At 40.9% G+C, this 26,908-nt stretch overlaps 2 protein-coding genes across 3 annotated transcripts in view; both read left to right on the forward strand.

The window, feature by feature from the left end:
- Nucleotides 1–620: 620 nt before the first annotated feature.
- LOC128474845 (caspase-1-A-like) lies at nt 621–10,935 on the forward strand. Its single transcript, XM_053457248.1, has 9 exons — nt 621–725; nt 1,492–1,752; nt 2,292–2,339; nt 3,164–3,231; nt 4,205–4,378; nt 4,768–5,017; nt 5,555–5,674; nt 7,911–8,020; nt 10,567–10,935. The coding sequence occupies exons 1-9, from the start codon at nt 719–721 to the stop codon at nt 10,654–10,656; spliced, it is 1,128 nt and encodes a 375-aa protein (XP_053313223.1). The 5' UTR covers nt 621–718; the 3' UTR covers nt 10,657–10,935.
- A 3,862-nt stretch (nt 10,936–14,797) lies between these two features.
- The window catches only part of MTMR4 (myotubularin related protein 4), a 30,590-nt gene continuing 18,479 nt past the window's right edge, over nt 14,798–26,908 (forward strand). The window contains exons 1-2 of one of the 2 annotated variants that reach the window (XM_053457242.1): nt 14,798–15,040; nt 18,181–18,212. In XM_053457242.1, the coding sequence (XP_053313217.1) occupies nt 18,192–18,212 (21 nt within the window). In that variant the 5' untranslated portion in view covers nt 14,798–15,040; nt 18,181–18,191. Of the gene's footprint in view, nt 15,041–18,180; nt 18,213–25,955; nt 26,181–26,908 lie in introns of those variants that run through there. The other variant, XM_053457241.1, reaches the window with a different exon arrangement.

Here is a 26,908-nt window from a genome sequence, read left to right on the forward strand (position 1 = left end):
GGGAGGCAGAGTAATGTGACACGCTGCTAGCTTCTTGTTCTCCTGCTGCTCGCGACCAAAGCCCGGTAAGTAGCATGGCCAGCAGACATTTTGAGGTCTGATTAGAAGACGACCTCGATTATAAGACGAGGGATATTTTTCAGAGCATTTGCTCTGAAAAAAACCTCGTCTTATAATCGAGCAAATACGGTATATGATACATCTAAAGAAAGCCCTTCTTGTCCTGAAAACAACAATATATAACTTCTGTGGGTTCAGTAAATGGGAAAGAAGAAAATTACAGCTAAACACGAGCACCGCAGAAATGTTAAAACAGCCATTGTCACAAAGGGTACAAAAAATAAAATCAGCTATTGTCACGAAGGGGTTAATAGAGCTACGGGCATTATTATCCAGCATAATTATGTCCATGTATGTATCTATGAATATTGGAAGACAATACCTAAGCTACAATACCTATGCTTGTTTGTGGCATAAACAGTTTACAACTACAACTTTCTTCATGCCCAACCAACACATCGGCATATAGAAGTTGTCATTTATAAACAGTGACGGAAGTTGTTCTAGATATTTAACAGCCAAACACGGAAAAGACTTTTTTTTTTTCTTTTTAGAGGGTTTTTACTTCCTGTAGATAACCTTCCTCGGCTTTCACTATTCCTGAGCCTGAGCTGCTCTGTGGATTCCTGAGCGCGTTTCTCTGTCTGGAATCTAAAACATGTCAAGTAAGTAACAAAACACTTATAAATTACTTATTAATCTTGCTTTTTTGGAAGCGCAGTCTTTAAATTACCTAGCGTAATAAGTTCCACATTCGTTTGACACGCCGGGATTTAGTTAACTGGCCTTGAAAAATATAAACTTTTGTCTCAGGACATTGTACATGTCAACTTAACAACGTATTTTTCTGATCTGTATAAACCTTTAACAAAGTACAGGAAGGAAGTTTATTTCAAATGCGGAGAAATGTTAGAGCAAGAGGTGATAATCTAAAAGAGGCTATAGTATAGGGTCAGAGGTTTCACTGTAATTACTTTACTGAGAGGGTAGTAGATAAGTGGAACCCTTCCAATCTGACCTTATTCTACCTATTGTAAAACTTAAAAGCTTACTTGCTCTTTGCTATTGTATTGTGTGTAAGATTGCGTTATACCATAACTATATTACCTAATATTATGACAACATAAACCATTTTTCCTGGATGCATATATGTTTCATATTATGCTAGCCAGTATATGGTTGTGCTATCCTTCAACTCACAAAAGGCAGTCGCTTATACTTGGTGAAACATCCCGGATTACGTGTGAATGTCCTGCATTATAACGTGGTCACCCTAGTATTATCCCTTTCTACTCCAGCTTGTAAACTATTTTAGGTGTACACTACCCTTTCAACTTTCTCACATTTAGGTGGCCCAGGTGTGCTGGGCTCTTGGTAAAAAGTAAATAATCCTTTTGCCACATACAGCCAATGTTTAGTAATCTTTTACAGAGGAACTTCTAAGAGTCAGAGGCCAGCTGGTGAAAAGTTGCAACAAAACATTGATAGATGGCCTACTTGATGACCTACTGGACGCTGAGTTTTTCAAGTCCTCAGAGGTGGAATACATCCGGGAGCAACATGCAGTGTGCGGGGACAGATGCCGTTCCATGGTTGACATGGTGAAAAATAAGGGAGACCTTTGTTGCAACTTCCTGCTCCAAAAATTGTCAGAGAGGGATGCATACCTCAGTGATCACCTGAACATAACAGGTAAACACAATATCATATAAACAACTCAATTTCAGGACTCCTCCACCTACCCTTTCCTGAGATCTATTCTGTCTATACCGCCACTGAACCTTGTAACGTCTTCTTGCTTTCAGGGTTTGTGCTACGTCAGTTTTCTCTTTCATACCGGGCTGACTATACGATATTGGTGAACTAGGCACTTGTCCAGGAACCCAAGATGGTGGGAACAGCTGGTTTCTGCTGTGTTAGCAAGAGGGGAGGCATCAAGGTCCTAGCCAGGGTCATCTTTAAAGCTGATGGGGCCTGGGTCAACACTGCCGTGGACCTGTGCATTAGCAATTAGCAAGTGATGTGCAGACTGCAAGGAAGTGTTAGTGGAGAGGTCTGTGCTGGGGGTTGCAGAGACATTAATTTCATTATAAATCTTTATAATTTTGTGTAGGTGTCTGGTTATTGTGATGGTCCTGTCTTTTCATTTATTCGACTATTGGTTTATTTCTTAGGTAATATTTCTATAAAAAAAAGAATGCTCCCAATAACACATCAAATATATTTCATAGTTTCAGGTCGTGCGGACAAAAAGACAACAGAACCACCCAACAATTCAGGTACTCGAATTATTTCAGATGGTCAGAGGGAAGCTTTTGCTAGCACTTTTAATGGATCTTTTAGAACGAAAAATAAACATTGAAATTTCAGAATTGAAATAACACTTTACAATGCATGCACATCCATTCAGGATTGTTCTTAATTAGTGTGATACACTCCAAACAATTATTCCTGTAAGAACACATAAATAAGGCAGAGTAAATATTTCACAAAGAAAAATTTATCATGCCAAATTCAATATTTTAACTCGCTCTCGGGCGAAATGACATACAAAATCTTCGAAGATCTGCATATAACTGCATTGTAATATACCAGAGAAATACTAGTATTGCCTGTTATAATAGTATCATTTAAGTAGATTCTTCTAGGACAATCACGGGAAAAAATAAAGCAAAACCAAAACCTCTTAATTCTACCAGGTTAAAGTGTTTTAAGTATTGTTAGTTTTACTTTTAAACCTTATCTTTTAAGAAAAGATTTGGGCGATTACTTTCAATTACTAAAATCATGTAATAGGTTTTTAGGTGGAACATTAAATTACTGCCTGTGGATACTCCTTAACAAGTTATAGTGAATGTAGAAATAAAGACACATATTTCCTAAAGGGGGGAGTCAGCAGGTGGGTTTGCAGCTGACATAATGTCAACATCACTATGCATTAGAAAGAGTCAACCCGGGCGATTTTCTGTTGTTCAAAGGGGCGACGTGGTCCTGTATAGTATGTTGCTCAATCTCACTATAATAGCAATGTTTCTTCTTCCAGAAGAAGCTCAATCAAATTGAGTAAGAAGTAAAAAGCTAACGATGTGTCTTTTCTCCCTAGAAATCACTACAGTTACCTTATGCTCAGAGGAAGAAATACAGAGAATTTTAAATTTAGAAGGTTCTAAGGTACTTTCCTTTATTGTAGAGGTGGGAAATATGGCCATACTATAAAAGGCCGAGCCAGACCCTGGCCAGTTTACATAACCCACAAGCAATCTGAGGTGACCTGCTCGCCATTCACAAAGGCCCCAACACCGAACAGAACACCACAAGCAGAGATCTTCTCAAGTGGCCCATTGATGTGCTCTCCATTGGCTCCTGTCCCTGTACCTGTTGCCCTAGTCACCCTAGGCCTTGGTTTAGCAGAACACAATCTCTTATTAGAATAACTGAAAAAGCAACGTCTTAATGGATTATAAGCACAGCGTTTGTCGATGACTTACATTGATTTCTTTGTAACCCAAGGGTGCCCGAGATAGCCTCCTAGAACTGCTAGAGATATTATTCCGAAAGGCTTAGGTTTTTCACACATGCATAAAAAATCCTAAATATACACATCTCTGTTAATACATTGACTAATACCATTAGAAATGTTGGGCAGACTTTCAATGTTGGCCCTTGTGGACTCACATCATACAATAGATCATTGTATCCTCCACACAGAAATATGGCAAACAGAATACATTGTTTAATCGGAGTAATAACAAAACATGCGCCTCTCATTCCGAAGTACAGGTACCCATTGCATTGATCAGGGAAAATGGAAAATACCGTACTTTAGCTATTAATCTTGTAGTACCATAAACCATGACTATAGGTACTGTAACTCTAGGTCCCCTATTAATAGGATGCTACGTCTCCAACTGGAATCAAATGCACTTGGTGGTGTTCTAAAGCATAATTGGTCCTTGTGTTCCACTTGGCTTAGTTAACTTATTAACACTATTCACACTACTACATTGTAATTCCTTTCCATCCACTTACAAAGAGACCATCAGTTTTCATAGTGGTAACCCAAACACATGTCTCATGAATTTCTATCACTGGGTTGATTTCTTAACATTTCATTTAGAGTTGAGTCACATACTTGTCTTCTTAGATGTATCACATGCTACCTCGTGGACAACGAAAGCGTCAGGCTTTGATAATCTGCAATATAAAATTCAAAGCTGTGTCAGAACGCACAGGAGCTGAGCATGATTTGACCGGGATGACCAAGCTGCTAGAGGTCTTTGGGTACCAAGTTACGTCTTTGGTAAATCTCACATCAGAGGTAATGGAGTGCGCTAGTAAACTGTTAACTGTGTTATCACTAAAAGCATTTTTTGTAACATAGCTTTTTCTAACAATCGATAATTATGCCCCTTTTCTCCACGTGGATGTGTTTCAGCTGAAAACAATAATTAAAGTAATTACTAAACATATTATACATGAAAGAAGAACTTTAAAGGGACACCCCAGTGCCCTAGGCAGTCCCACCAATGAAGAATCTGCTGGAGCTACATAAATAAATGTAATGCAATAGTGATCTCAGTGAGCAACAAAACTGTTTAAAGGAATATATAAAGGATTGCTTTATTGTAAGGCAGCTGTCGTAATATACTATGTCCTCTTGTGTACTCATTTTTTGTTACCTGATTTTGCCTTTGATGTACCTGCCAGGAAATGCTGAAGGCCATGCAGAGATTTGCAGATCTGGAGGAACATAAATATTCAGATAGTACCTTTATAGTTCTCATGTCTCATGGAGTGAGAGATGGTGTTTGTGGAGTTAACAGTGATCACAAACAACAAAATGGACAGATAACTGACCTTCTTAAGACCGATGATATTTTTACGATTTTCAACAATGTGAACTGCCCGAAACTACGGGGAAAACCCAAGGTCATCATTATCCAAGCTTGTCGTGGAGGTAAGTGGCAGGAAATTCACTTTTTTTTAAGAAAACAAAAAGGTTTTCAGTGAAGTTATTTGAAAAAGTAAATTGATATGTTATGAAGAGGCCTAATCAGAAAACATGTTTTTGTTTCACCGAAAGCTATGACAATAATATAAGGTACTTATGTTACAGAGAGGGTGCTAGATAAATGGAACAGCCTCCCATGAGAAGTGGTAGAGGCTAATACAGTAAGGGAAGTTAAACATGCATGTAATAGACATAAAGCTATCCTGAATCTAAGAAAAGACGAAGGTCTCGCCGAATGGTTATCTGACGTAAAAATTTTATTATCTTTGATTTATATAGCGCTAAGAATGTACGCAGAGCTACTTACAATAGACACATTTGAAGGCTATGACTAGAACTGACTCATTAACACAAACCGATACATTAGGTAAAGAGGGCCCTGCTTGCAATTATATGTTTCTATGGCAAGTTATGTAATGGCATACATGTATGGGGGCAGTTGTTGATGATAATGCAGGATCATGGTCATATTGTTTCTTACAGTGGAGAAAGGTTCCGTATTGGCCAGTGACTCTACTCTAAATCACCCCAGTGGCGAGTTTGAGAGTGATGTAATGGTACAGAAAGAATCTGACTTTATCTGCTTCTGCTCTTCAACCCCAGGTACATGTAGAAATCCAATACTTGGCAAATAAACTATGTTAGAAACTATATTTAATATTTGTTGGCGTTGTTTAGGTCACTACCTTGTCTTGCGGGGTTAACCAATCTGAGTTACCCAAGCTTCTACCTATTTCACCAAAGGCATGGGGTATTTACACAACTTTCTGTCTGATCTGTCCAAAAATACACGAAAGAAAAAGAATATTGCACATATGACATTATTTCTGGAATAGATTTTGAGTAGATAATAACAATCATATGTCTTCTTCAGAATCTTAGATGTCGCTAGTCTAATAGACAGCATAACCAAGGCCAACACTACCTGCAGGCAAGTTAGGCACAGGGCAAGGGTGCAAATCTACATGGGGGCACCTCTGCTGCTGCAGAATGGACGGGCAGTCCTATGTGTGCAATATGGGCGCTGGGGCAAGTCCTATATGTGCAATATGGGTGCCAGGGCTGGCTGTCCTGTCCCCTTAGCAGAAAAACACTCCCAAAGTGTAATGTTTCCACCTCTATGTTTGACGGTGGGGATGATAGGCAGCATTCCTCCTCCTCCAAACGCGGCGAGTTGATGCCAAATAGCTCGATTGTGGTCTCATCTGACCACAACACTTTCACCCAGTTCAGAATCATTCAGAGGTTCATTGGCAAACTTCAGCCCGGCTGTACATGTGCTTTCTTGAGCAGGGGACCTTGCGAGCACTGCAGGATTTCAGTCCTTCACGCCGTAGTGTGTTACCAATTGTTTTCTTGGTGACTATGGTCCCAGCTGCCTTGATATCATTGACAAGATCCTTCTGTGTAGTTCTTGACTGATTTCTCACCGTTCTCATGATTATTGAAACTCCACAAGGTGAGATCTTGCATGGAGTCCCAGACCGAGGGAGATTGACAGTTATTTAGTTTCTTCCATTTGCGAATAATGTCACCTGTTGTCACCTTCTCACCAAGCTGCTTGGCAATGGTCTTGTAGCCCATTCCAGACTTGCGTAGGTCTACAATCTTGTCCCTGACATCCTTGGACAGCTCTTTGGTCTTGGCCATGGTGGAGAGTTTGGAATCTGATTGATTGCCTCTGTGGACAGGTGTCTTTTATACAGGTAAAAAAAAAGATGAGATTAGGAGCACTCCCTTTAAGAGAGTGCTTCTAATCTCAGCTCGTTACCTGTATAAAAGACACCTGGGAGCCAGACATCTTGCTGAGTAAAATGCAAATCAATTTATAACTTATTCTGTATCTTTTGTTGTTATTCTGTCTCTCACTGTTCAAATAAACCTATCATTAAAATTATAGACTGATCATAGACTTTGACAGTGGGCAAACGTACAAAAGCAGCAAATATTTGTTTTCCTTCACTGTATATATACAATAGAATATAATCCAGCTCCTCTATTTGGTAACAGAGGTGGACTGGAGATTTAGGCGCAGTTAATGCAGAGGGGACGGGTCATTTATATGATGAGCTCACATAACTCCGCCTCCAAGGAGCGGGATACAGTAGACAGAGCCCAGGTCGCAGCAAAATGAGGTTTTGCTTAAGGTGGCAAAAATCCTTGCATCACCCCTGAGCATAACGCCGGATAAGCAGCTTAACTGAGGAACATGTTTTCTCAGTTGCTGATGTTCAGCTCAGTCTATTCTGAATAACCTTATGTTGAGGCCTTGCTCATTTTCACAACATAATTTCAAGGACATTATTTTACCCGTTGCCTCCAGTCCTTTTGTCTCCTATCAATTCTCTTCTCACCAGGGTTATGTCCTGAACAACCCCGCTATTGCTTTGAAGCTTCATCAAACTTTAATTACCTGAAAATGTTTTTCTCAAACCAGTCGACTGCAATTGTTTCACATATAATTAACATACACAAACACATTCATAAATACATATCAGTAAATGCATAATCTTACTATTCTACATTGACATTTTTTGGCAGTTCCATACCTCCTATACACCCCCCACCCCCGGTAAGATCATTGATCATTGATCCTAGGTACTGTCCCAAGGTTCTTAATAAGGTAATAGATTTATATAAATGTATGTGCAAATGTATGATGAAGATTTTTGACACTCTGTTCTGGGCAGAAATGGTCATATTTTGTGTACATGCAGACATCGAGTTTGTATATGCAGAAACTGTCTTTATACATATTTGATGGAATTCAAAAAAGTAAAAAATGTTTTTAAAAAATCTGTCAGTATATGATAATGCAAAATCTGTCTTCTTCCTGCAGACACAGTATCTTGGAGAAACAAAAAGACTGGTTCACTGTTCATCACTAAACTGATTGAAATCATCAAAAGCGAAGCTCACTGCTCTTCACTGGAGGACATCTTCCGTGATGTAAGTAACCTTTTCGCATATTTTACTTTTTCCCATTGGATCAATGTCAGTTGTTTTACTTCAATGTTTTTTTTTTGTTTTTAAGTTTTATTTATGTGCTCACTTTTCATTCAGGAGATGTTAGCATCCCATATGTTCTAACCAACGTTAAAAAGTTGGAATTAGGGCTGAGACAACTAATCGATAAGTTGAATCGATTTTATCGAATATAAGATGAGGTTTTTAAGAGTTTTATAGGGGTATAAGGCATATTCGGGGGGCACAGTGGCATATTTGTTTGTATAAGTCATATCTGGGGGGCACAGTGGCATATTTGGTGGTATAAGTCATATCTGGGGGGCACAGTGGCATGTAAGGGGTATAAGCAGGGGCGTACCTAGAGTATTTGGCACCCGGGGCGGATCCTGTAAGTGGCACCCCCCCCCCCCCAAATGTAAAGACATCTACAAAATTATGTTGGCAAGAATATTTATTGCACCAATTTGTAAACTGTATGTCAACTGTAAACAACAAGAAATCTGAAAAAATAAATTAATAACTTATAAGTAAAATAAATATGTTTAAATAACATTTACTGAACATATAATAGTGCTTTCTTTAATAACCCCCCAAAAAAAACAACAAACACAACTTTAGAGCATAATTATAATGAAAAAGACATTGGAAATGGTACAGCATAACACCCATCACTCTCACACATTTACCAATCAACACTTACCAATCCACAGATTCCACACATACCAATCCACAGATTCCACACATACCACACATACCAATCCACAGATTCCACACATACCAATCCACAGATTCCACACATACCAATCCACACATACCAATCCACAGATTCCACACATACCAATCCACAGATTCCACACATACCAATCCACACATACCAATCCACACATATACCAATCCACACATATACCAATCCACACATTCCACACATACTAATCCACACATACCACACATACTAATCCACACATACCACACATACTAATCCACACATACCACACATACTAATCCACACATACTAATCCACACATACTAATCCACACATTCCACAGATTCCACACATACCAATCCACTCTCACTGTCACTCAGTCTCAATGAATGATTTCCTACCTTCTTTTCTACCTCTTTTCTTCTTGCAGCAGTCTTGCTCTTCGCTCCTCTTCTTCTGTCTTCTTCCGGGTCAGAGGGCACTGTGGGCGCGGCTTCAGTGCCGCCGGGGTTTGTTGTCAGATCCCGGCGGCACTGAAGCCGCGCCCACAGTGCCCTCTGCACAGCAGCAGTTGCCGCGCGGATCGCAAGGGAGCAGTATCGGAGGTCTTTAACAGACCTCCGGCTCCCTTGAGTGATTTTAAGCCGGTTCAAGGGAACCGGCTTAAAATCACTCAAGGGAGCCGGAGGTCTGTTAAAGACCTCCGATACCGCTCTCTTGCGAGCCTGCTCCTCCAGCGGCGGACATTACTGTCCGTCTCTGGAGGGGTGCCGGGTGCCGGCAAGTTGGCACCCCCCTGATGAGCGGCACCCGGTGCGGACCGCCCCCCGCGCCCCCCGCTAGGTACGCTACTGGGTATAAGGCATATCAGACGGGCACTATGGCATATGGGGGTGGCATATCGGGGGGCCCAGTGGCATAACAGGTGGGTATAAGGCATATCTGGGGAGGGCGGAGTGGCATACAGGGGGTATAAGGCATATCTGGGAGGCAGTGTAGCAAGCCTGGGCTCTGATGTGCATAACGGGGGGGGGGGGCAGGTTGGGAAATAAAAACAAGGAATGCATTTTTCTCAAAGTTTTTTGATTCTGCTGTTTGTTTTTAAAATCCTGTTTGTTTATTTAATTATTTTAAATAAACTAAAAATTTACGTTTATTTTTTTATCCGATTAATGAAAATAATCATTAGTTGCAGCCCTAGTTGAAATCTTTATATATTTACAGTGTCATGGGGTAAATTGACAATTCGGAAGCCTTTCTTGCCTACCACTTTTTGGATGATGAAAGACCCATTAGCCACTACAAGGGCAAAGGAATATATATATAGGGTTGCCAGTAAATCAAATCAATTGCCCAGCACAGGCATACAGACAATGAGGTTTATTCACTAAGGTTATTCACTGTAGGTTGTGGTTTCTTATTCTCTGTCTAAGAGATGAGTGGGGCCCATGCAATGCATAGTTCAATGAACACGTTCGTTTTTTTTAGTCCAATATTACATTTGAATTTTGAAGGAAATGGCAAAATTCAGCATGAAAACACATTTGTTATTATAACTTACAAATTTTCTTACAAATGTATATATATATATATCCCTGTAAAATACCCACACACCACAGCCTATGGCCTAGTGCATAGTAATCTTTATACCCTATATCCTTGTGAAATAAGCATGTATTATTTCACTCTCACCATAAAATTCATATTATAATTTTAGTTTGTACTGTATAGACATTACATTTCTGAGTACAATTCCTGTGATATTTAACAGGAAAACATAGTATAAAAATTGTATTTAATATGTGTAAAACCTTTCTTGTCTCAGGTTCAGTTGCATTTTAAGGACGACATTCAAATGCCTACACAGGAGAGGAAGACACTGTTGAAAAAAGTTTACTTGCTGCCAGGCTACTGATTTACACATTGAGCAATGGGATAACTCAGTCAACATGTTAAATTGTATTCTTAAATAATGTTAGTACTATTGATGTTATAGCTGATTTGTGTTTTCACTTGTATCCTTATTATGATTTAATGTGTTTTTTTACATTTATGGTGGGTTTACTTCAGAGTCATTGAATTGGCAAATAATTAGTCCAAAGACTTCCAATGTATATTGGGTTAGAAAAGTCTACTTGAAAGTCTCTTGGTTTTTTTGTTTACTTGTGCCATTACAGAAGGAAATGTAACATAATTTTTTTTTTCCATTTTAATATTACTGTTATATTTCATGTGGAGGGAGCAAGTCATCTCCAATTCTGATTGTATGTTTTTTTGAAACCCAAGGTGCATGTTCTAATATACAGGAGCAGTTAAGTGCTTAAGTGCAGGGTTAAGTGCAGCTGGCAAAACCTATAGTGGCCACTAAATTCATAGTCTTCATCTTCAATGTGAAGCTTCATGCAAGAAGGCTGATCGGCCCATTTCCTCCATTCTTCAGCCAGGAGGCCCAGGTCTTCTGTTCGCTAGTTGGCGGCCAAAAGGACAACACATGCCTTCCTCATCAAGAAGCTGAAGCTTTGCGAACCTGGTAACATGAAAGTATGTTTTGATTAGCCTAATTTATTACCAAAGTCAAATTTACCCAATAAGCACAGCGAGTATCCACATCTGGATGCCCTTTTTACTTTTCATGAAGAGACCTACAAGTCCTCAAAATCATGTAAATGGTTCTGAGTGTAAAAAGAATGGGCAACGGTGGAGACCTGTAATGTAAGGCAATTTTCCTAACTGGGAGAGAACTAATGACCTCAGAAGTATATTTCAGACATCAACTTTGCAAATCAACAGTAACATGTGTTTTTCTATGTGTTTTTCAAGACATAGTGAGGTTCCCTTCTTAATCTTTACTCTTGGAAGAGCACCTAGAGCAAAGTAAGTCTGAGACTAGTTTATCCTACAGCATGTCTCTGCTCAGAAGTGTCTTCACCTTGGGCGGTCTTTCATTCTGGGGAAAAGTCCTATTGGTGTATCAGACCAAGTAGTCGAGCTCTGACATCCAAAGCAGAGTTCTTCTCCATATGAAAACCATACACATATTAATACACATATGGGCCTTTGTGAGTCGGGTTGCCACCTTTTGCTGAGCCATCTCCAAGACATTCTTTTAAGTGGTTGTGACCGGGGCTCTGGCCAACAGTTTAGTTCTACAGGTTTGCTTTATCATTTTTTATTACTAGATTAAAGTGATCTTTTCAAAAGTCTTGTGCAGTTTTATCTACTAGAAGCAGCCAATCACTAGAAAGAAAGTGATGTTGTTTAAATCAGCGGCAAGACTTTCTGCATATTTGCACCACGGATTTTATTAGACCCCTGTAACAGCACTGGAGCTGGCAGGCAGTGAGTATCCTGTACATGCACACTGGGAATTTTTCTCAGTTTTACCAAACTTTCCATGTATCTTCTCTGCCTCTTATCAATGTCCAACATGGGCATTGACATACAGTCAGTGGGGAAAGACTTTGGAGGGGGCATCAGAGCATGTCTGGGCCCTGGGTAGCTGCCACTTTTGCTTTATTGTAAAGACAGCCCTGAGCTCCCCATGAGAATGAAAACTGAGTCCAAAGGTGGCCCGTTGCTTACTTAGAGAGTTGTGGCTTAATCTTTTGGGAGTGGGAGAATCACTTGGACATCTGGGTAGTGAGCTGAGGCAGCCACATTGAATGGTCCTGTCGTGTGTTGCACTAAAGCATGTTCCTGTTGTTTAAAAAAATACATACAAAATGTAACCACATATCTATAGTGACTTTCTCAAAGATCACTTTATTGATTTTTTTTTTCCAGTAAATTACTGTAAATAAAGATCTGACCCCTATGAAGGGGTGATATTCTGCACAAGAAACAAAATAAGTAAAAAGATATCTGCTAACCTAGAAACTGACAATCCAGTACTTAATAAAAATGACATTATAACTAAAATTTGTGAAATTGAATTTGCTGTGTAATTTTACAAAATGTCATGTAACAAATCAATCAACTTGCTTAAAGTTAACATTATCAAGGCAGAAATAATCCATGGCGCATTCGTGGCTAATCTCTGAACCACAAACACTGAGGAATACTATTCCCGTGAACCTCAGCAAGGGATTGGGCCTCATAGAATCGGTAGCCCACAGCAACAGCATAGCCAAAGGTTATATCTATGTTTCACGAGGAAGTTTTAGAAAATGTGCGAAAGTGGGGTAGCTAAATGATTACACTGTTACTAAACTGTCTTTAGGGCGTGCACTACAACCACGTCTTCAGTGTATTTCACTGGAAAGTCAACTAACAATCCACATTCCCTGTCACTTTGAAGAACCCCTACGGATCGAAGCCATGTGAAAAAATATTTTGCCTTAAGGCCTGTGGTAAATAATATTAACTCAAAATCAGTTTTATTCACCCAGTTGGCTACTCCTTACTCTTTAGCATTGCCATAAAGAATCAGCTCAGTGTGGTGTTCATACCTTGTTGCCGGGTGAAACACTGCTTCTCCGGGTCACGGGAGCGGGGTCTTGACACGTCCCTCTCCCCGCCTAATTTCCCTTAAATGGGGGTGTTTCCCGCTGACGTCAGTAGGAACTCCCACCGACGTCAGGGTGACCTCCCACCAACGTCACAGGACCTGACGTCAGCGGGTAGTTCTGGAAAAGTCTCCCAAAATACAACATGACTGACAACAATGGCCGCCTCCAGGTCTGCAGATAATAGAACTATATCAGAACAAAATTAGTTAAAACCAGATTTTGGGGGGGTAATGCCAACCTGTATACAGTACAAGATTCTATGCTCAAGGAGATTTTTTTTTTATCATAGGGTTTTTCCCATTTAGGTCAGATGCACATAGATATGCAGAAATCAGATCTGTAGCACTGGATGCATGTCTAAGATATTATTAGTATTATCTTTTATTTATATAGTGCCAACAGTTTACGCAGCACTTAATACATTACATAAATTCAAGGGATATGAAAAGATAAGAATTGACAGACTAAGACAAACCGATACATTAGGTGGAGAGAGTCCTGCTTGCGAGCTTACAATCTATATACCGTATGTAAGGCAATATAGATTTTCTTTTAAATCTTGTTTAATTGGATTAAAGATGGGGGAACAGTTAAGCACGATGTTCTATTACGCTTTTTTTCCCATAAACCCTGTGCCTGTGGATTTTGTTATTTAATGTATTATGTATATTTATACCCAGAGCAGATGGCACCTCCTGTTTTGGTTAGCCATTCCCTTCATCCAGCTTCCCAGCCATTGTGAACCCTATTATAGTCACGTTCATCAATGAGCTGCATGTTATTCTCACTGATTATTAACTATGCTGTTCTTCTTTTAAATGCACTCTGATATTAAACTATCAAACAGGCATTGGACTTTGAAATACGTAAACCATATAAAGTGGTATAATTAAGCTTTATATTTTGATAACACTTATTTATTACATAGCAAATAGTTTAATGTCATGCCTACCCACGCTTTACTAGGGAACAGCATTGAAAACCCTCTGACAAAAGAAAGATAATTATGTTTTATGAGGTGCAGCTAGGGATGTAGCTGGGGGGACGACAATGACTTTTTTGGTATATTTTTACAGTTTATACATATAATATATAACATATATATATAAAAAAAAAAATATATATATATCGTATATTTATAAATAAGATGCAAAACCAAGGCTCAAAAGCCAACACCCAGTGCCATTGGACACTTTATGTTAGTGTGTGGCCCCACCTTTACCTATGCCATTTATTTGAGTGGGGCATTTAGGGTAAGAAGAATAAGAACCGTGTGATACGCAGCACTGACACAAGCACATTTTTCCCATAGTCTCTACACATATAGCAAATCCTCTCAGATGCATGCCTCTTTATTAATATGTAATGCCGCCAAGCAGGTTAGGGCGCCAAAAAGAACTAAGAGTGTGGGTTATACTATAGAAAGCACAGGGAAGGGGTGCGCATCAATATTTTGGACCGCAAATAGACCATGCAATATTATTACGGCTCAAACCTCGCAACAGTTAAGAATACAAGGCGTTCCCGCTGTCGCGGGGGGTTGTGGGTAGGGACATGCAAATAAGCAACCACTGCGATAGCTTCCAGGCAGCTTATTGGAAGCAGGCGGCTACGTGCTCGGTGTCACGAAAAGGGCACGGGGTTTGGCAGCTGTGACAAGACTGACGTCACTACAGAGCGACGCAGGACCAGGAAGTGGCTAGTGGCAGATAGACAAGTATGCTGAACCATCACAGATACAAATAGGGGAAATAATAACACAAAACGCCCGGGACCTTCCGCTGGATTACGGTACGTGAGCGTCTTTAATTATAGTATTATTATGGCACTGAATGGTAATAATAATAATACATGCGAGGTTACAGATATCGTGTCTGGCGTTGTCAGGCTCTGGGGTTCCGGGAGGGTTACAACACATATGATTGTTAAATCTATATGTACATTAAAAATAGATTTTATTTGTCCAGCTTCTCCTGTGGTATCGGTACCTGGACATAATCACAACGCATTACTATAATTGCATTAATAATCGAACACTAGAGGGCCAGGGACTAAGATATAACATAAGGAAGGTTTACTTTACTGAGAGGGTGGTGGATCAATGGAATAGCCTCCCTCTAGAAGTGGTAGAGGTCAATACACTGAGGCAATTTAATGAATGGCCGAGACTTGAAACTATCCTGAATCTACAATAATACAAAGGACTGATTAGGGTGCTGCATCAGGAAAAATGGGCAGACTACATGGGCCAAATAGTTCTTATCTGCCGTCAAATTCTATGTTTCTAAATCGTGTTAACTATGAGTGGGCGTAAAAATATGAAATAAGCGTATTTCAGCTAAATTTTTATGAATAGATCACATATTGTCTTTGTTGTATTTGGTAAAATGATATTAAATACAATAGGCAGCTTCTTGAATAAAAATGGCATCCTTGTTTCAAAGTAATTATATTGATATACGGTTATCTGGTCTATTAGGCAACAAGACAACCTCTTTAAAGTAAAATACATTATAGAAACATCTGAAATATCCGGTCGTATATGGAAGGGGCTTCTAGGAGCAGCGTTGTCTTGCCGTGGTCCATAACTGCTGAACGCACCATGGATTTATAGCTTGGTGTGTAGGACGTTGTGCAGAGGTTTGCTATGTGTGGCCGTACCCGTGTGTCATGCGGTGTAACATGCGGTTTCTGCAGCAGCAGGGACGCTGGTACATAAGGGTTGCCCAAAAACACTGCTATGCACCCCAAGCTCCCCGGGAGGGAGTAGAGACTCCGGCGTGTGTTATTTTTATTTTATTTATTTTAATTAAATATCAACCGCATGGATGTGGCCCTCTAGAACATCAAAAAAAAAAAACACACATGCAGGGGATGTTGCTGAACATAAATCGGATCGTTGTTTGTCAGTGAATTCATCAAGTAATTATAAGAATAACTGCAAAGATAATGTAATCTTTAAGTATAGTTTTTTTTTTTTTTTTTTTTTTACATCCTTGCCCTCACAATTATTATTTATTTCGTTGGAGAAAAAAGGGATGTATAATTTTGTGTAAGCACATCAATCACGAAAAATCTTGATTAAACCAACATCTGGTAAAAACGTACAGCATGTAGGGTGCTAAAAAAAAAACCTTGGTATGGAAAGGGTTGATTATTTTATTGCTTGTTTAAAATAAATTATGTCTATTTATAATATATATATATATATATATATATATATATATATATATATATATATATATATATATATTTATCTTACAACTTTAGCTCTGGAGGACACTCTTGTTAACTACATTGTGCTAAAATAGGAAATGGCTACACATTGGACACACAATGCTAAATGTATATATGCCAGTCCAATTAGACTGTGCAGCACATGTTCCTAAATATGTTAATGTTCCATTATTGCAGTTTTAGGGAGAACATGCTTTGGAATGGTCCCAGCATGAAGAACAAACACCCTAAGCAAACATTTACCTCGTTTTTATTTACCGATTGCACCGACATATCTGCATGACCCAGAGACTGAAAGAGTAGTAGAGCAGCCTAAGAGCGTAACGTTTGTCTTGGGACAGCTAACCCTTGTGTCAATAGCATCGCTATAGTCATGTGAATCCAAGGTTTTAGGAGTTCAACTTTTTATGTTTAGTTTGTGCTTAACGTGAGCAAAAAAAAGCCGTTTATGTGTTCTAATATGTTGGAGACAAGAAGACACTTGCGAGCTCTTGGCTGCAGATGATGGGACTTTCTGGAAGCGATCAACTTCTGCTTTGGTGTAAACCACCCTTGGCTTCTGCTCTCATAGTAGCTTGAAAGCTTATGATATGTGTGCTGTCGGTGATATTGAATGTGTCGTGTAAAGCCAAAGGATGATATATGTATTCTATAATGTGTTATTATATATAATATATACCTTTTGTGTTCCTGTTCTTATGGATGTGCCCTTATAGCCTGGCCGTAGCATTGTGCACTTGGCATGCTGTGTTCTTTGTTGGTTTGGGTGAGCAGATGGTCATTGGGGGAAGCATGCAGGTCAGAAGTGCTTTTAATGCATTCGTGTTAAATACGTTTGCCAGAAGTGAAATTGTGCATTAGTGGGAAAATTCAGTGCAAACGAGTTGGATTTCCTTTGTATTCTAAACCAAGATCTTTTTTTTTAATTTATTTACTTTAACCTTTGTAGATTTTACATTTTATGTAACGGTGCTAATGCAGATTACGCTATGAATGATGACCTGTTCCTTGAATTATATTGTATTAGTGAGACAAGTACTTAAACAAGTTCTCAATGTATTTTTTTTATTCTCTCTGTCACCCGTTTGTTACTCTTCCATATTGTCCGGCGAGAATTATGTGTTGATTACCTATGCATTTGCATGTCTCCTGGCACAATATATAGCAAAAAAATCGATATACTCGCATCATATGGTCTCGCCTGTGTCTTATTCTGGCACACCGGCCTGCACTTTTATACTCTATGTACGAAGCTATCGGGTGCAGGTTATAACCCGCGGGCGTAGCAAGTCATGCCCCCCCCTCGTATATTTGTAAGATTGATGCTGTCTGTGTATCTATAAAACTGCTACTGCGTCCCCCCCTGTGTATACAAGGTTCTTTTTGGCATGTCTTGTCTCCCAGGTGTATATGGAGCTGACGCTACTGCTTTGCTCTGTTTGCCGCTGACATGGCAACCATTACGTGCGTACGATGCCTGCATCTCACAGAGAGTTTTGTGGCTGGCGCCGCTTGGTATTAGAATGCTCTTTTAACGTATTTCTCATAATCAGGTAAAACTTTAGTGCGGGATGGGCTGTGACTCTCTTCTATTGGTGCCCGGAGAGTAAATGTTTGTTTAGTCACATGCTCTGTACGTATACAGATCTGTGTATTGTTTTTGTAATTTCTTTTTTTCTTCTTTTCAACGCTAGATTCGACTTCGATGAAAAAGGAGCCAAGTATGGTGAGTATTTACGAAGCCTGTAATATTTGTGCGTCTATTGCTTGTGACGTTTGTAAAGCGAGCCTTCGGGAGAGTCTGTGCTTTGTGATTCTTCGGTGGCTGAACTCTACAGAACGGATTTTGTCCCCTTTAAGGTTTGTTTGTCAAAAGTAAGAAAGCGGTTGAGTGTTCCTGCCCTTTGGGTTATTCAGCCGCTTATGGTAAAGCTTATATTTATCTGGATCTGAAATGCAATAATCGTTGTGTCTGTTTTGTCTTAATGTAATTGTAATTCAGCGATAATCCCCCTGTGTAAATGTGTGGCTGTCGGGTTGTGGGGGTAGCGCAGATGGGCAGCACCCCCACGTTATCACAGAAGATGGGTCCAGTTTCCTCCAAAAAGCAAAATGATTATTTAGGGTAATTAAGCTGTTGTTTGTACCGGGGGTATTCTTAAAGGACTGTTTGGAAAAGCATTGATGCAGGACAGGGCGAGGGAGTTCTATTTGCGCTCTTGGGGTCTGAAATTGTAGTTTGTTTGTTGTTTTTTGTTTTTTTTTGTCGTATGAACATATGTTTGGGGTTATTGTTAAGCATGCCTTTATGTTTATACTATTAAAGTATTCTTGGTACTCCAGCTTTCTGCCATTCTGCATTCGTATGCACGTAAAAACACATGGCAGCTGCATGGTCCATTTAAATTCTCATGGTGCCCCTTTGCAAATGCACGGGGGGGGGGGATTCTGCAGAATCCTCCCATATGCAGTGACCATTGCCTGCCCCATCTATCTTCCATGCAGTGGCAAGAAGTGATGGACCACAGAGGAAGATAGCTGCAGTGCTGCAGCTTCTACATTGGGTAAGTTTGGGGGGTTTTGCCCCCCCTTCTCCTTTTTTTGGAAGAATGCATATTAAGGTACTTTTAATATGCATTCTTCACTGGGACTGTTGGGGGCCATCAACTGTCCCTTTTAATCAAGTGAACTTTTGTCTCATTAATATATTTTGCCGCGTGACAAAGAAACCGGCCCTGATAAATAGTAAACCTTCAGAGGAAACTAAAAAGGACCGATCGCTAGGGTTTATTTACTAAGATGCTAGAGATCACAATTCATGTTTATCTAAGTGTAACATCACCCTTAATGGCTCATTAAAAGAATGCATGCTATGGGTCTTTTATTAGTTTAAATCCTCCCCTTGTGGACAACATCCATCTTACACGATTTGCATGATTATTACTCTTGATTTATCAAGGTCAAGTGAGTGGATAATTACAGGGCTTGCACAAAGCACCACTCATTAAAGAGATAGCAAACCTTTTATGACACACTCCAGAGAGTTTAATGGCTACCATGAGAAACAAACCTTGCTTGGACCAACTCTTCGGAGCCCAACAGTCTCAATTTTACCTTATCAGGTTTCAACATATGAAGGAATTCGCCCATTTATTGTTCAAGACCTTGAAACTCTGCTGTCCCTAGTAGATTATGTAGGATATTTCTGAATAAAAAGGAGACCTAATGCTCTACCCCCCCCAAACACGCACACACACACGCTTACCTTAAACATAACAGCAAGTTCCAACAGAGCTGGCAAAGTACAATGTTTGAGGTTTGGGCCAAGGTGGCGAGAAATTAACCCGATTGCAAAGACCAATAATTCTAATCTCTGAGTATTTAGTGTGGGGCCTTGAACACTTTCTTGCAGTAGTACGTCGAAATGAGTTTGGGCAACTCTGAAAGTGCCGCATCCGCTCAGGTGCAGGGAGCTTGTCTATCGCAAGCAGTATATGTATTCAGCTCCGGGTAAATCAAAAAAGATTGAACTGCACCAGTGCCCTTCTTAGAAATGGTTCTTTAATCATGTATAATTTAGCCTCACTGGTTTTTGTGTACATGCAAACTTGCTTTCAGATTTTTCTTTTGGTTAAACAACATTGGACACTGGTTTTAACAGTGAATGTTCTACAGAGATTGATCCCTGCACGTTCCAAAAAAAGATAGCCGTATGTAAAGAAGGTATTGGGATTCCTCCTGATGCATTTCATGATTATCATTGAACTTAATCATAAGCTTCAGAAAGTACAAAACCCCAGTGCTGCAGCTTCCACGCGTGTTTTAATGCAAGAGGCCTCTTTACTTTTCATGGAAGCTAGACGGGCTAAATCCCATTCTGGTAGCCAAGAGTCTGTTTTGCTGTTGAGTACTTAATATTATTAATAATAATATTACTATTCCAGTTTTCAGATGTCCATAGTCCTAATTCTCATATTTAACAATTTTTCACTTAAATATCTTTAAGAGCTGCTATATCTCATGTTTTAGAATCCTTTCGCCCGTCATGTAGTCAAGAGAATAACTTCACAGATGATCCATGAGCAGAGGGAGTCGGATTCTGTTTCCGATCAGTAAAGTAAAAAGCCAAGAAATGTAAGCATGGAAAAATATAATAACAATCCCACATTGTAGTTGGCTTTCAGTACCTGTTTCACTTACAGGTTTATCTCCGACGGGCCAGTTCCCCTTTCACTGAATGGCTGGTACTTTCCAATTTCCGGCATGTACCTATTAAATCGGCGCAATCATAGGACTGGCGAGAGTCGTATATTTATTGATTTTATACAGTCCCATCATATTCTGCAACACAATGGAATATTGTAACAGGTTATTCTAGGTCAGCAGCAGTAGAATCGCTGGGTTGTATTAATCAGGAACTGTGTCGGAGGTGGTTTGGGCTGTTCTGCCGATTTGGTGGAATGTTTTGGCAGACACTTTGTAACGAATACCCAGTCAAAGCCCACAGATTGTCAAGGACAGGAGATAATAGAAAACACACGAGACTTGGAATTAAAAAGGCTAATCGTCTACAGGAGACGACTACTGTAAAATATTAATCGTGCGGAAGCCTTCATATGTCAATCATTACCCGCCGCCCTCCGTTCCGCTTCAATATTCTCTTTATCTGACAGATACGTTAAGTGATCGCTGTATTTACATAGATTGTATAAAAAATACTTTAAAGTGTTACTGTGCAAGTTGGATAATTATCTGGAACTGACCCCTATACACAGAGGTTAGATTACATTTATTTCTGCGGTAACTGCATTAGACTAGACACATGTAACTAACTTTGTCCTGCAGAGTGGCTTCATCGCGTCTGGTGGCATGATGTCAGGTTAAGTGATATAACTTCAGGCACTCAACGGTCAACATTCAAAACCTATGTTTATAATGGTAGCTTTAACATCGAACTTTAGTAATCTTCTAGGTTTTGGAAAGCACCGCAGTTTAAAAAAGAAAAGAAGAAGTTACCAACTAAACAGCAAAGGTGATTTCCATTCAGGCCAATTATTGGCATTTTTAGCACACAGAAAAAGGAATTAAGGTGACCTTTACTGATTTTCCATTGATTGTTTTCTAATGTGCACCACAATCGCAACATGTGCAACACAATTATCTGGGAACACGCTGGGTGTTTTTTTAAATTATTATTTATTGTTTTATATAGCGCCATCAAATTCGGTAGCGCTGTACAATGGGTAGACAGGACATAACAAGTAGTATGTAACATAACAAATTGACTAACAGAGACAACAGGTGAGGAGGGCCCTGCTCAAACGAGCTTACAGTCTTGTGCCTTTCCGTTACTTCTTGTATGGAGATCTTGTAGTAATATCATACTAATCATTTTATTACACTGCAAAATGCATGTCAAGGATAAATGGCAATGTACTTATACAGAAATGTGATGCTGGGTTTATCTTGCGATCCGTTTTTGTAATGTAATAATGCATTCATGTTTAACTGTAACCTGGTCTGTCTTGATTTTGCAATTCTTACCTTTGGCCAGAATAACTCTTTCTTTATTTACTTTACTGTATTCCCAAACAGAAGAATTTGCTAACATGCGCTCTATTGTATATGATGGCTGGGTAGTCCCCATAGGTAAGCATTTCCCCATTTACAAAAGACAAGTGGAGTTTGAATGATGCCTTTTATTGGCTGAGTAAATATAGATTGCAAATGCATACAGGGATACTGTGGAATCCCCCACCCCACGCGCACACACATATTTGCCTCTTTCTACCCCCCCAACTCCTTGGTGAGCAGGAGATACCTTTCCTGCTGCACCCCAGCAGTATACGTCCCACCAGCAGAAGCTCATACAAGAGTTTATTGGGACCTCCTGTGGGCATAGGCTAGGGCTCCATTTCAATGGGAGAGATTTACTGCAGCTTGAACAAGAAATCAGAAGGGGGCATGTGTGCTGCAGCTCTAGAGCTGCAGCTTCTTCCTAAGGCAAGTACTTTATTTCTGTTTTCCACATTAAATAGTGCAGTATGCATTATTTGTTGGTGAAGGTGCACTAAGCTGTTCCTTTAATGTGTTCTCCGTATTGTGTTCTCTTGTGTTGGCTCAGCAAAGCTTGATGCTGGGCATGTAGCGCAAGCAGATGCTCAACAGGAACCTAAAAGCGCCTGTCCTCTAAGAAGGAAGAGCCGGCTCATGAATAATGCTGGACATTTCTTGGATCCCTCATAGTAGTCATAAAATTGTTTAAATAACAGAATGATAGACGTTAATGTCTTCTGAAATATAAGATTTTTCTCTTTACAGAAGAACACTGGCATGTCTGCTTACTGTCGGCGTCTGTGTGCATCTGATTCTGTGCTTTTAGGGCATACTTACAGATTGGCTCTAGAATTCACCTGCCTTAACCCTTGAACTCAACAAAAGTGGTGGGGAAAATGGTTTGAACAGCATAGGTATTCTATACACACATGGTATTCCTTACTAGGTTTTATGTATCTGGTGCGTATAAACAGAAGCTTTGGCATTTTTCCGCTGCCAACCGTGAACATAGAGTTACATTCACTGTATGTCGCGACATGCTATTTTGATATGATTGGGTTTTCTTTACATTTAATTAACACGCGGTGACACTTGCTCGCCACGAAGCTGTGTTTCTAATGGTAGCTGAGAATCTCGGGAGAGTCGGTGTGAAAGCCAAGTGTATTTTCAGAGTGAAAAGTTATAGCTATTTATACCCAGAGAAATGCCCTTTCACTGAAGACAAAATGTGACGATTATTACTTTTAATGTTCACCTGTCTAAAAATATTGCTGCATTGCCAAGTGGAACATAGCTAAGTCTTTTTTTGTAGTTTTTGGGACAGCAGCAGTTTCATGTTGTGTTGTGTGTGTGTGTTTTTTTGTTTTTTTCCTCCCCGTTTCTATGTGAAACACTCTGTAAACCCTCCCTCCTTTCCATGATGCGGTGCACTAATTTGTTTAAGGGACCCTCCAGCCATCATCATCATCCTCATTATTTTAATTTTTAGCTTTTATTTCTATAGTGCCAGGAAGTTGAGCAGTGCTTCTTAAAAACATATATTCAAGGGGTATGACATAATATATTAGTATATCAACCATCCCTTATATAGTACCCTATAGTGTAGTATGGATAGGGGGAGTGAGCATGGGTGTTGCTCTTTTTACATGTAGCACTAGGTCAGTGGGAAGTAAGTTTTACCTATTTCTTGCACTATTAGTCAATACGGATAGCGTTGTGTATGCCATTGTCATCACAATGACCTCTCAAGGCCCTGAAATGCATTGCGGGGACTGTTTAGGGAGGTGTCCCTGCCACTGCATTAAAGTCAAGACGTACCGCTGCTCCCTTACAGTGTCTCCTCTCTTGCTCCGCCCAGGAACAAAACTGAGTCACGTGATGTGATGTCACTTCCCGTGACTCCGCCTTGTTCCTGGGCGGAGCAGGAGAAGATATGCTGTGAGGGAGCAACTCGAGGGCAGCCTTGCGGGAAATCTGTAGTTTAGGTAAGGAGGTGAGCTTTATTGGCCACAAATGTGGCAGGAGCGGGCGGGCAAGGCTGCCCTCGAGTTGCTTCCTCACAGCATCTCTTCTCTTGCTTCGCCCAGGAACCAGGCGGAGTCACGGGAAGTGATGTTGCATCACGTGACTCTGTTTTGTTCCTGGGCGGAGCAAGAGAGGAGACGCTGTAAGGGAGCAGCGAGAAGGCAGCCTTGCGGGATTACCGAGACCCGCAAGTACAGTGCCTGACCACCCGCAACCCCAGCGACCCACCTCCCAATGCAGTCCTCTAGTGTGTGTGAGAATATACACCGATCAGCCGTAACATTATGACCCCTGACAGGTGAAGTAAATAACACTGCTATTCTTGTTATCATGGCACCTGTCAGTAGGTGGGATATATTATGCAGCAAGCGAACACTTCCTCCTCAAAGTTGATGTGTTAGAAGCAGGAAAAATGGGCAAGGGTAAGGATCTTAGCAACTTTGACAAGGGCCATATTGTGATGGCGAGACGACTGGGTCAGAGCATCTCCAAAACTGTTAAGGCGTTAATGCTGGTTCTGATAGAAAGATGTTGGATCACACAGTGCATCGCAGTTTGTTGCGGATGGGACTGCACAGACCAGTCAGGAGTGTGTGTATATACATATATGTGTATGTATCCATTCAACATGACTAGAGATTTTCTAAAAGAGATAATGTTCTACCAAAAAAAGATAAAAGGAAAAACAGTCCTTTTTTCTGCCTGGAGAATTTCCTGATTAACTTAAGACTGAATGATGTTTCCCATCTTCCGGATTTATTAATAATTCACATTCTTGTAACTGCTGCATGATGTCGGACTCGACTGTGACATCTGTTCAAAAATACTTTTTCAGACGCTTTGTTCTTCAAGGATTCCCTTGAAACGGTCTCAGAAACTTCCAGATTGCTGGAGGTGGCCATCTGGATCAGTACCGCTTACTGTTTGTTTGAGATGCTACAGAATCTTATAGAGACAGGAGGTTTTCTGTACTTTGTAGGCTAGTCCAGTGGCAAATATATAGCATTGAGAACGTCTTTATACTGTAGTGTGTGTGTATAGAGCAGTGTGTGTAGTACCGGAGTCAGTGTGTGTGTTTGCGTAGTACCAGAGTCAGTGTGTGTGTATGTATAGTGCCGGAGTCAGTGTGTGTGTTTGCGTAGTACCAGAGTCAGTGTGTGTGTGTGTGTGTATGTATAGTGCCGGAGTCAGTGTGTGTGTTTGCGTAGTACCAGAGTCAGTGTGTGTGTGTATGTATAGTGCCGGAGTCAGTGTGTGTGTATAGTGCCGGAGTCTGTGTGTATGTGTAGTGCCGGAGTCAGTGTGTGTGTATGTGTATGTGTAGTGCCGGAGTCAGTGTGTGTGTGTATGTGTAGTGCCGGAGTCGGTGTGTGTATGTGTAGTGCCGGAGTCAGTGTGTGTGTGTGTGTGTGTGTGTGTGTGTAGTGCCGGAGTCAGTGTGTGTGTGTGTGTAGTACCGGAGTCAGTGTGTGCATAGTGTTAGTGTGTATTTTTATATATGTATAGCGTTGGCCTGTGTGTGCATGTTTATAAGCGTGTGCTGTTTGTTACAGTGTGGCATTAGCACGAGTGTGTATGTTAATTTATAGTGTTATGTTCTGGGAGTCGGTCATTTCCGTGACCTTCAGCCCCCTCTTCTTGTGTATTGGACTCGCAGGGTGTTTGCGCCCGATACAGTAGATACAGTATGAAGCCACGCTACATGCCGCAGAGAAATGGTTTGTAACCCCTGCCCTGGGTATCGGTGTGTCGGCTGCTCAGTGCGTGTCTGTCAGGCCTGCATCATACGGGTGGCCCGGAGCACTGGGGGCAGGTAAGGTGCCCGGTGCTGCTGGCATCGAGCGGGCTGCTCATCCGGCAGATGGGCGGGGGGCGTGCGAATCCCAGCCAGGGGAGGAGGCATCACACAGGCCGCTGGGCCAGCTGCTCCTCCTCCGCCTCCTCCCTCCTTTGCCGAGGGATGGAGCGGCTGCAGTGAGCTGGTTCTGGCTGCGGGAGCCGTGATGGTGACACCGGCCCGGCCCTTGTGCGAGAGCTGCGGCCGGTCCCGGCGGCCCTTGTCAGCATGACCGTGCCCCCGCCGCGCCCCCACTGCTCGGTGCTCAGCTGCTTCGTGAGTACGGGGGGGGGGCAATGGTACCGGGCAGGGTGTATGCCGGGGCATTGCCAGGGTGATGGAGAGCTATGCCAAATGCACCGGGGCTGGCGGGCATCTCTGCTCCATAATACGGGTACTATATGTGGGTGGGGTGGGTTCGGGTAACTGTATCGCTCTGTGAAGGGGTGCATTGGATGGGGGGGGGCGTGTGCATGACTGTATATATTATATGTGTATATAATTATAAAATGACTGTATATATGTGTAGTGTGTGATATGAAATGACTGTGTAATATAATAGATTTCTAGTTATACACCATGAGCACATTCGGGCTTTGTTCAGAAAGTGCTGGCCAATCCTTGTAGCCCACTTCAGGAATCCTGCCTGGAGATGTGCTGTTTTGGCTGCTGCGCATGTTGCAGGCACTCCGGATGATCCCATTTGTGGGGTTCCCCCATGGCCTGGGCTGGGTTATGATGAAGTGCGGTGGGCTGCGAGGACGCCCCGCTAATCGCACACAGATTAAAATCCACCCCCCTTTTAGCTGTTTGTTTATATCCGCATATGGACGGTCCATCAGTCCTTGAGGGGTCACTTGTCTCTTACTGCAAGATTAGCACAGAAGTCCTTTATCATCCTCTTTATTACTTGCGTTACATTTATATAGCGCCGGCAGATTCTGTAGCAGAGTCGGTAAAATAAATGAGGATCACAATGAACAAAGTGGTACAAAAGGAGACGG

The sequence above is a fragment of the Spea bombifrons genome, chromosome 2 (assembly GCF_027358695.1).
Source record: "Spea bombifrons isolate aSpeBom1 chromosome 2, aSpeBom1.2.pri, whole genome shotgun sequence".
Classification (NCBI taxonomy): Eukaryota; Metazoa; Chordata; class Amphibia; order Anura; family Pelobatidae; genus Spea; species Spea bombifrons.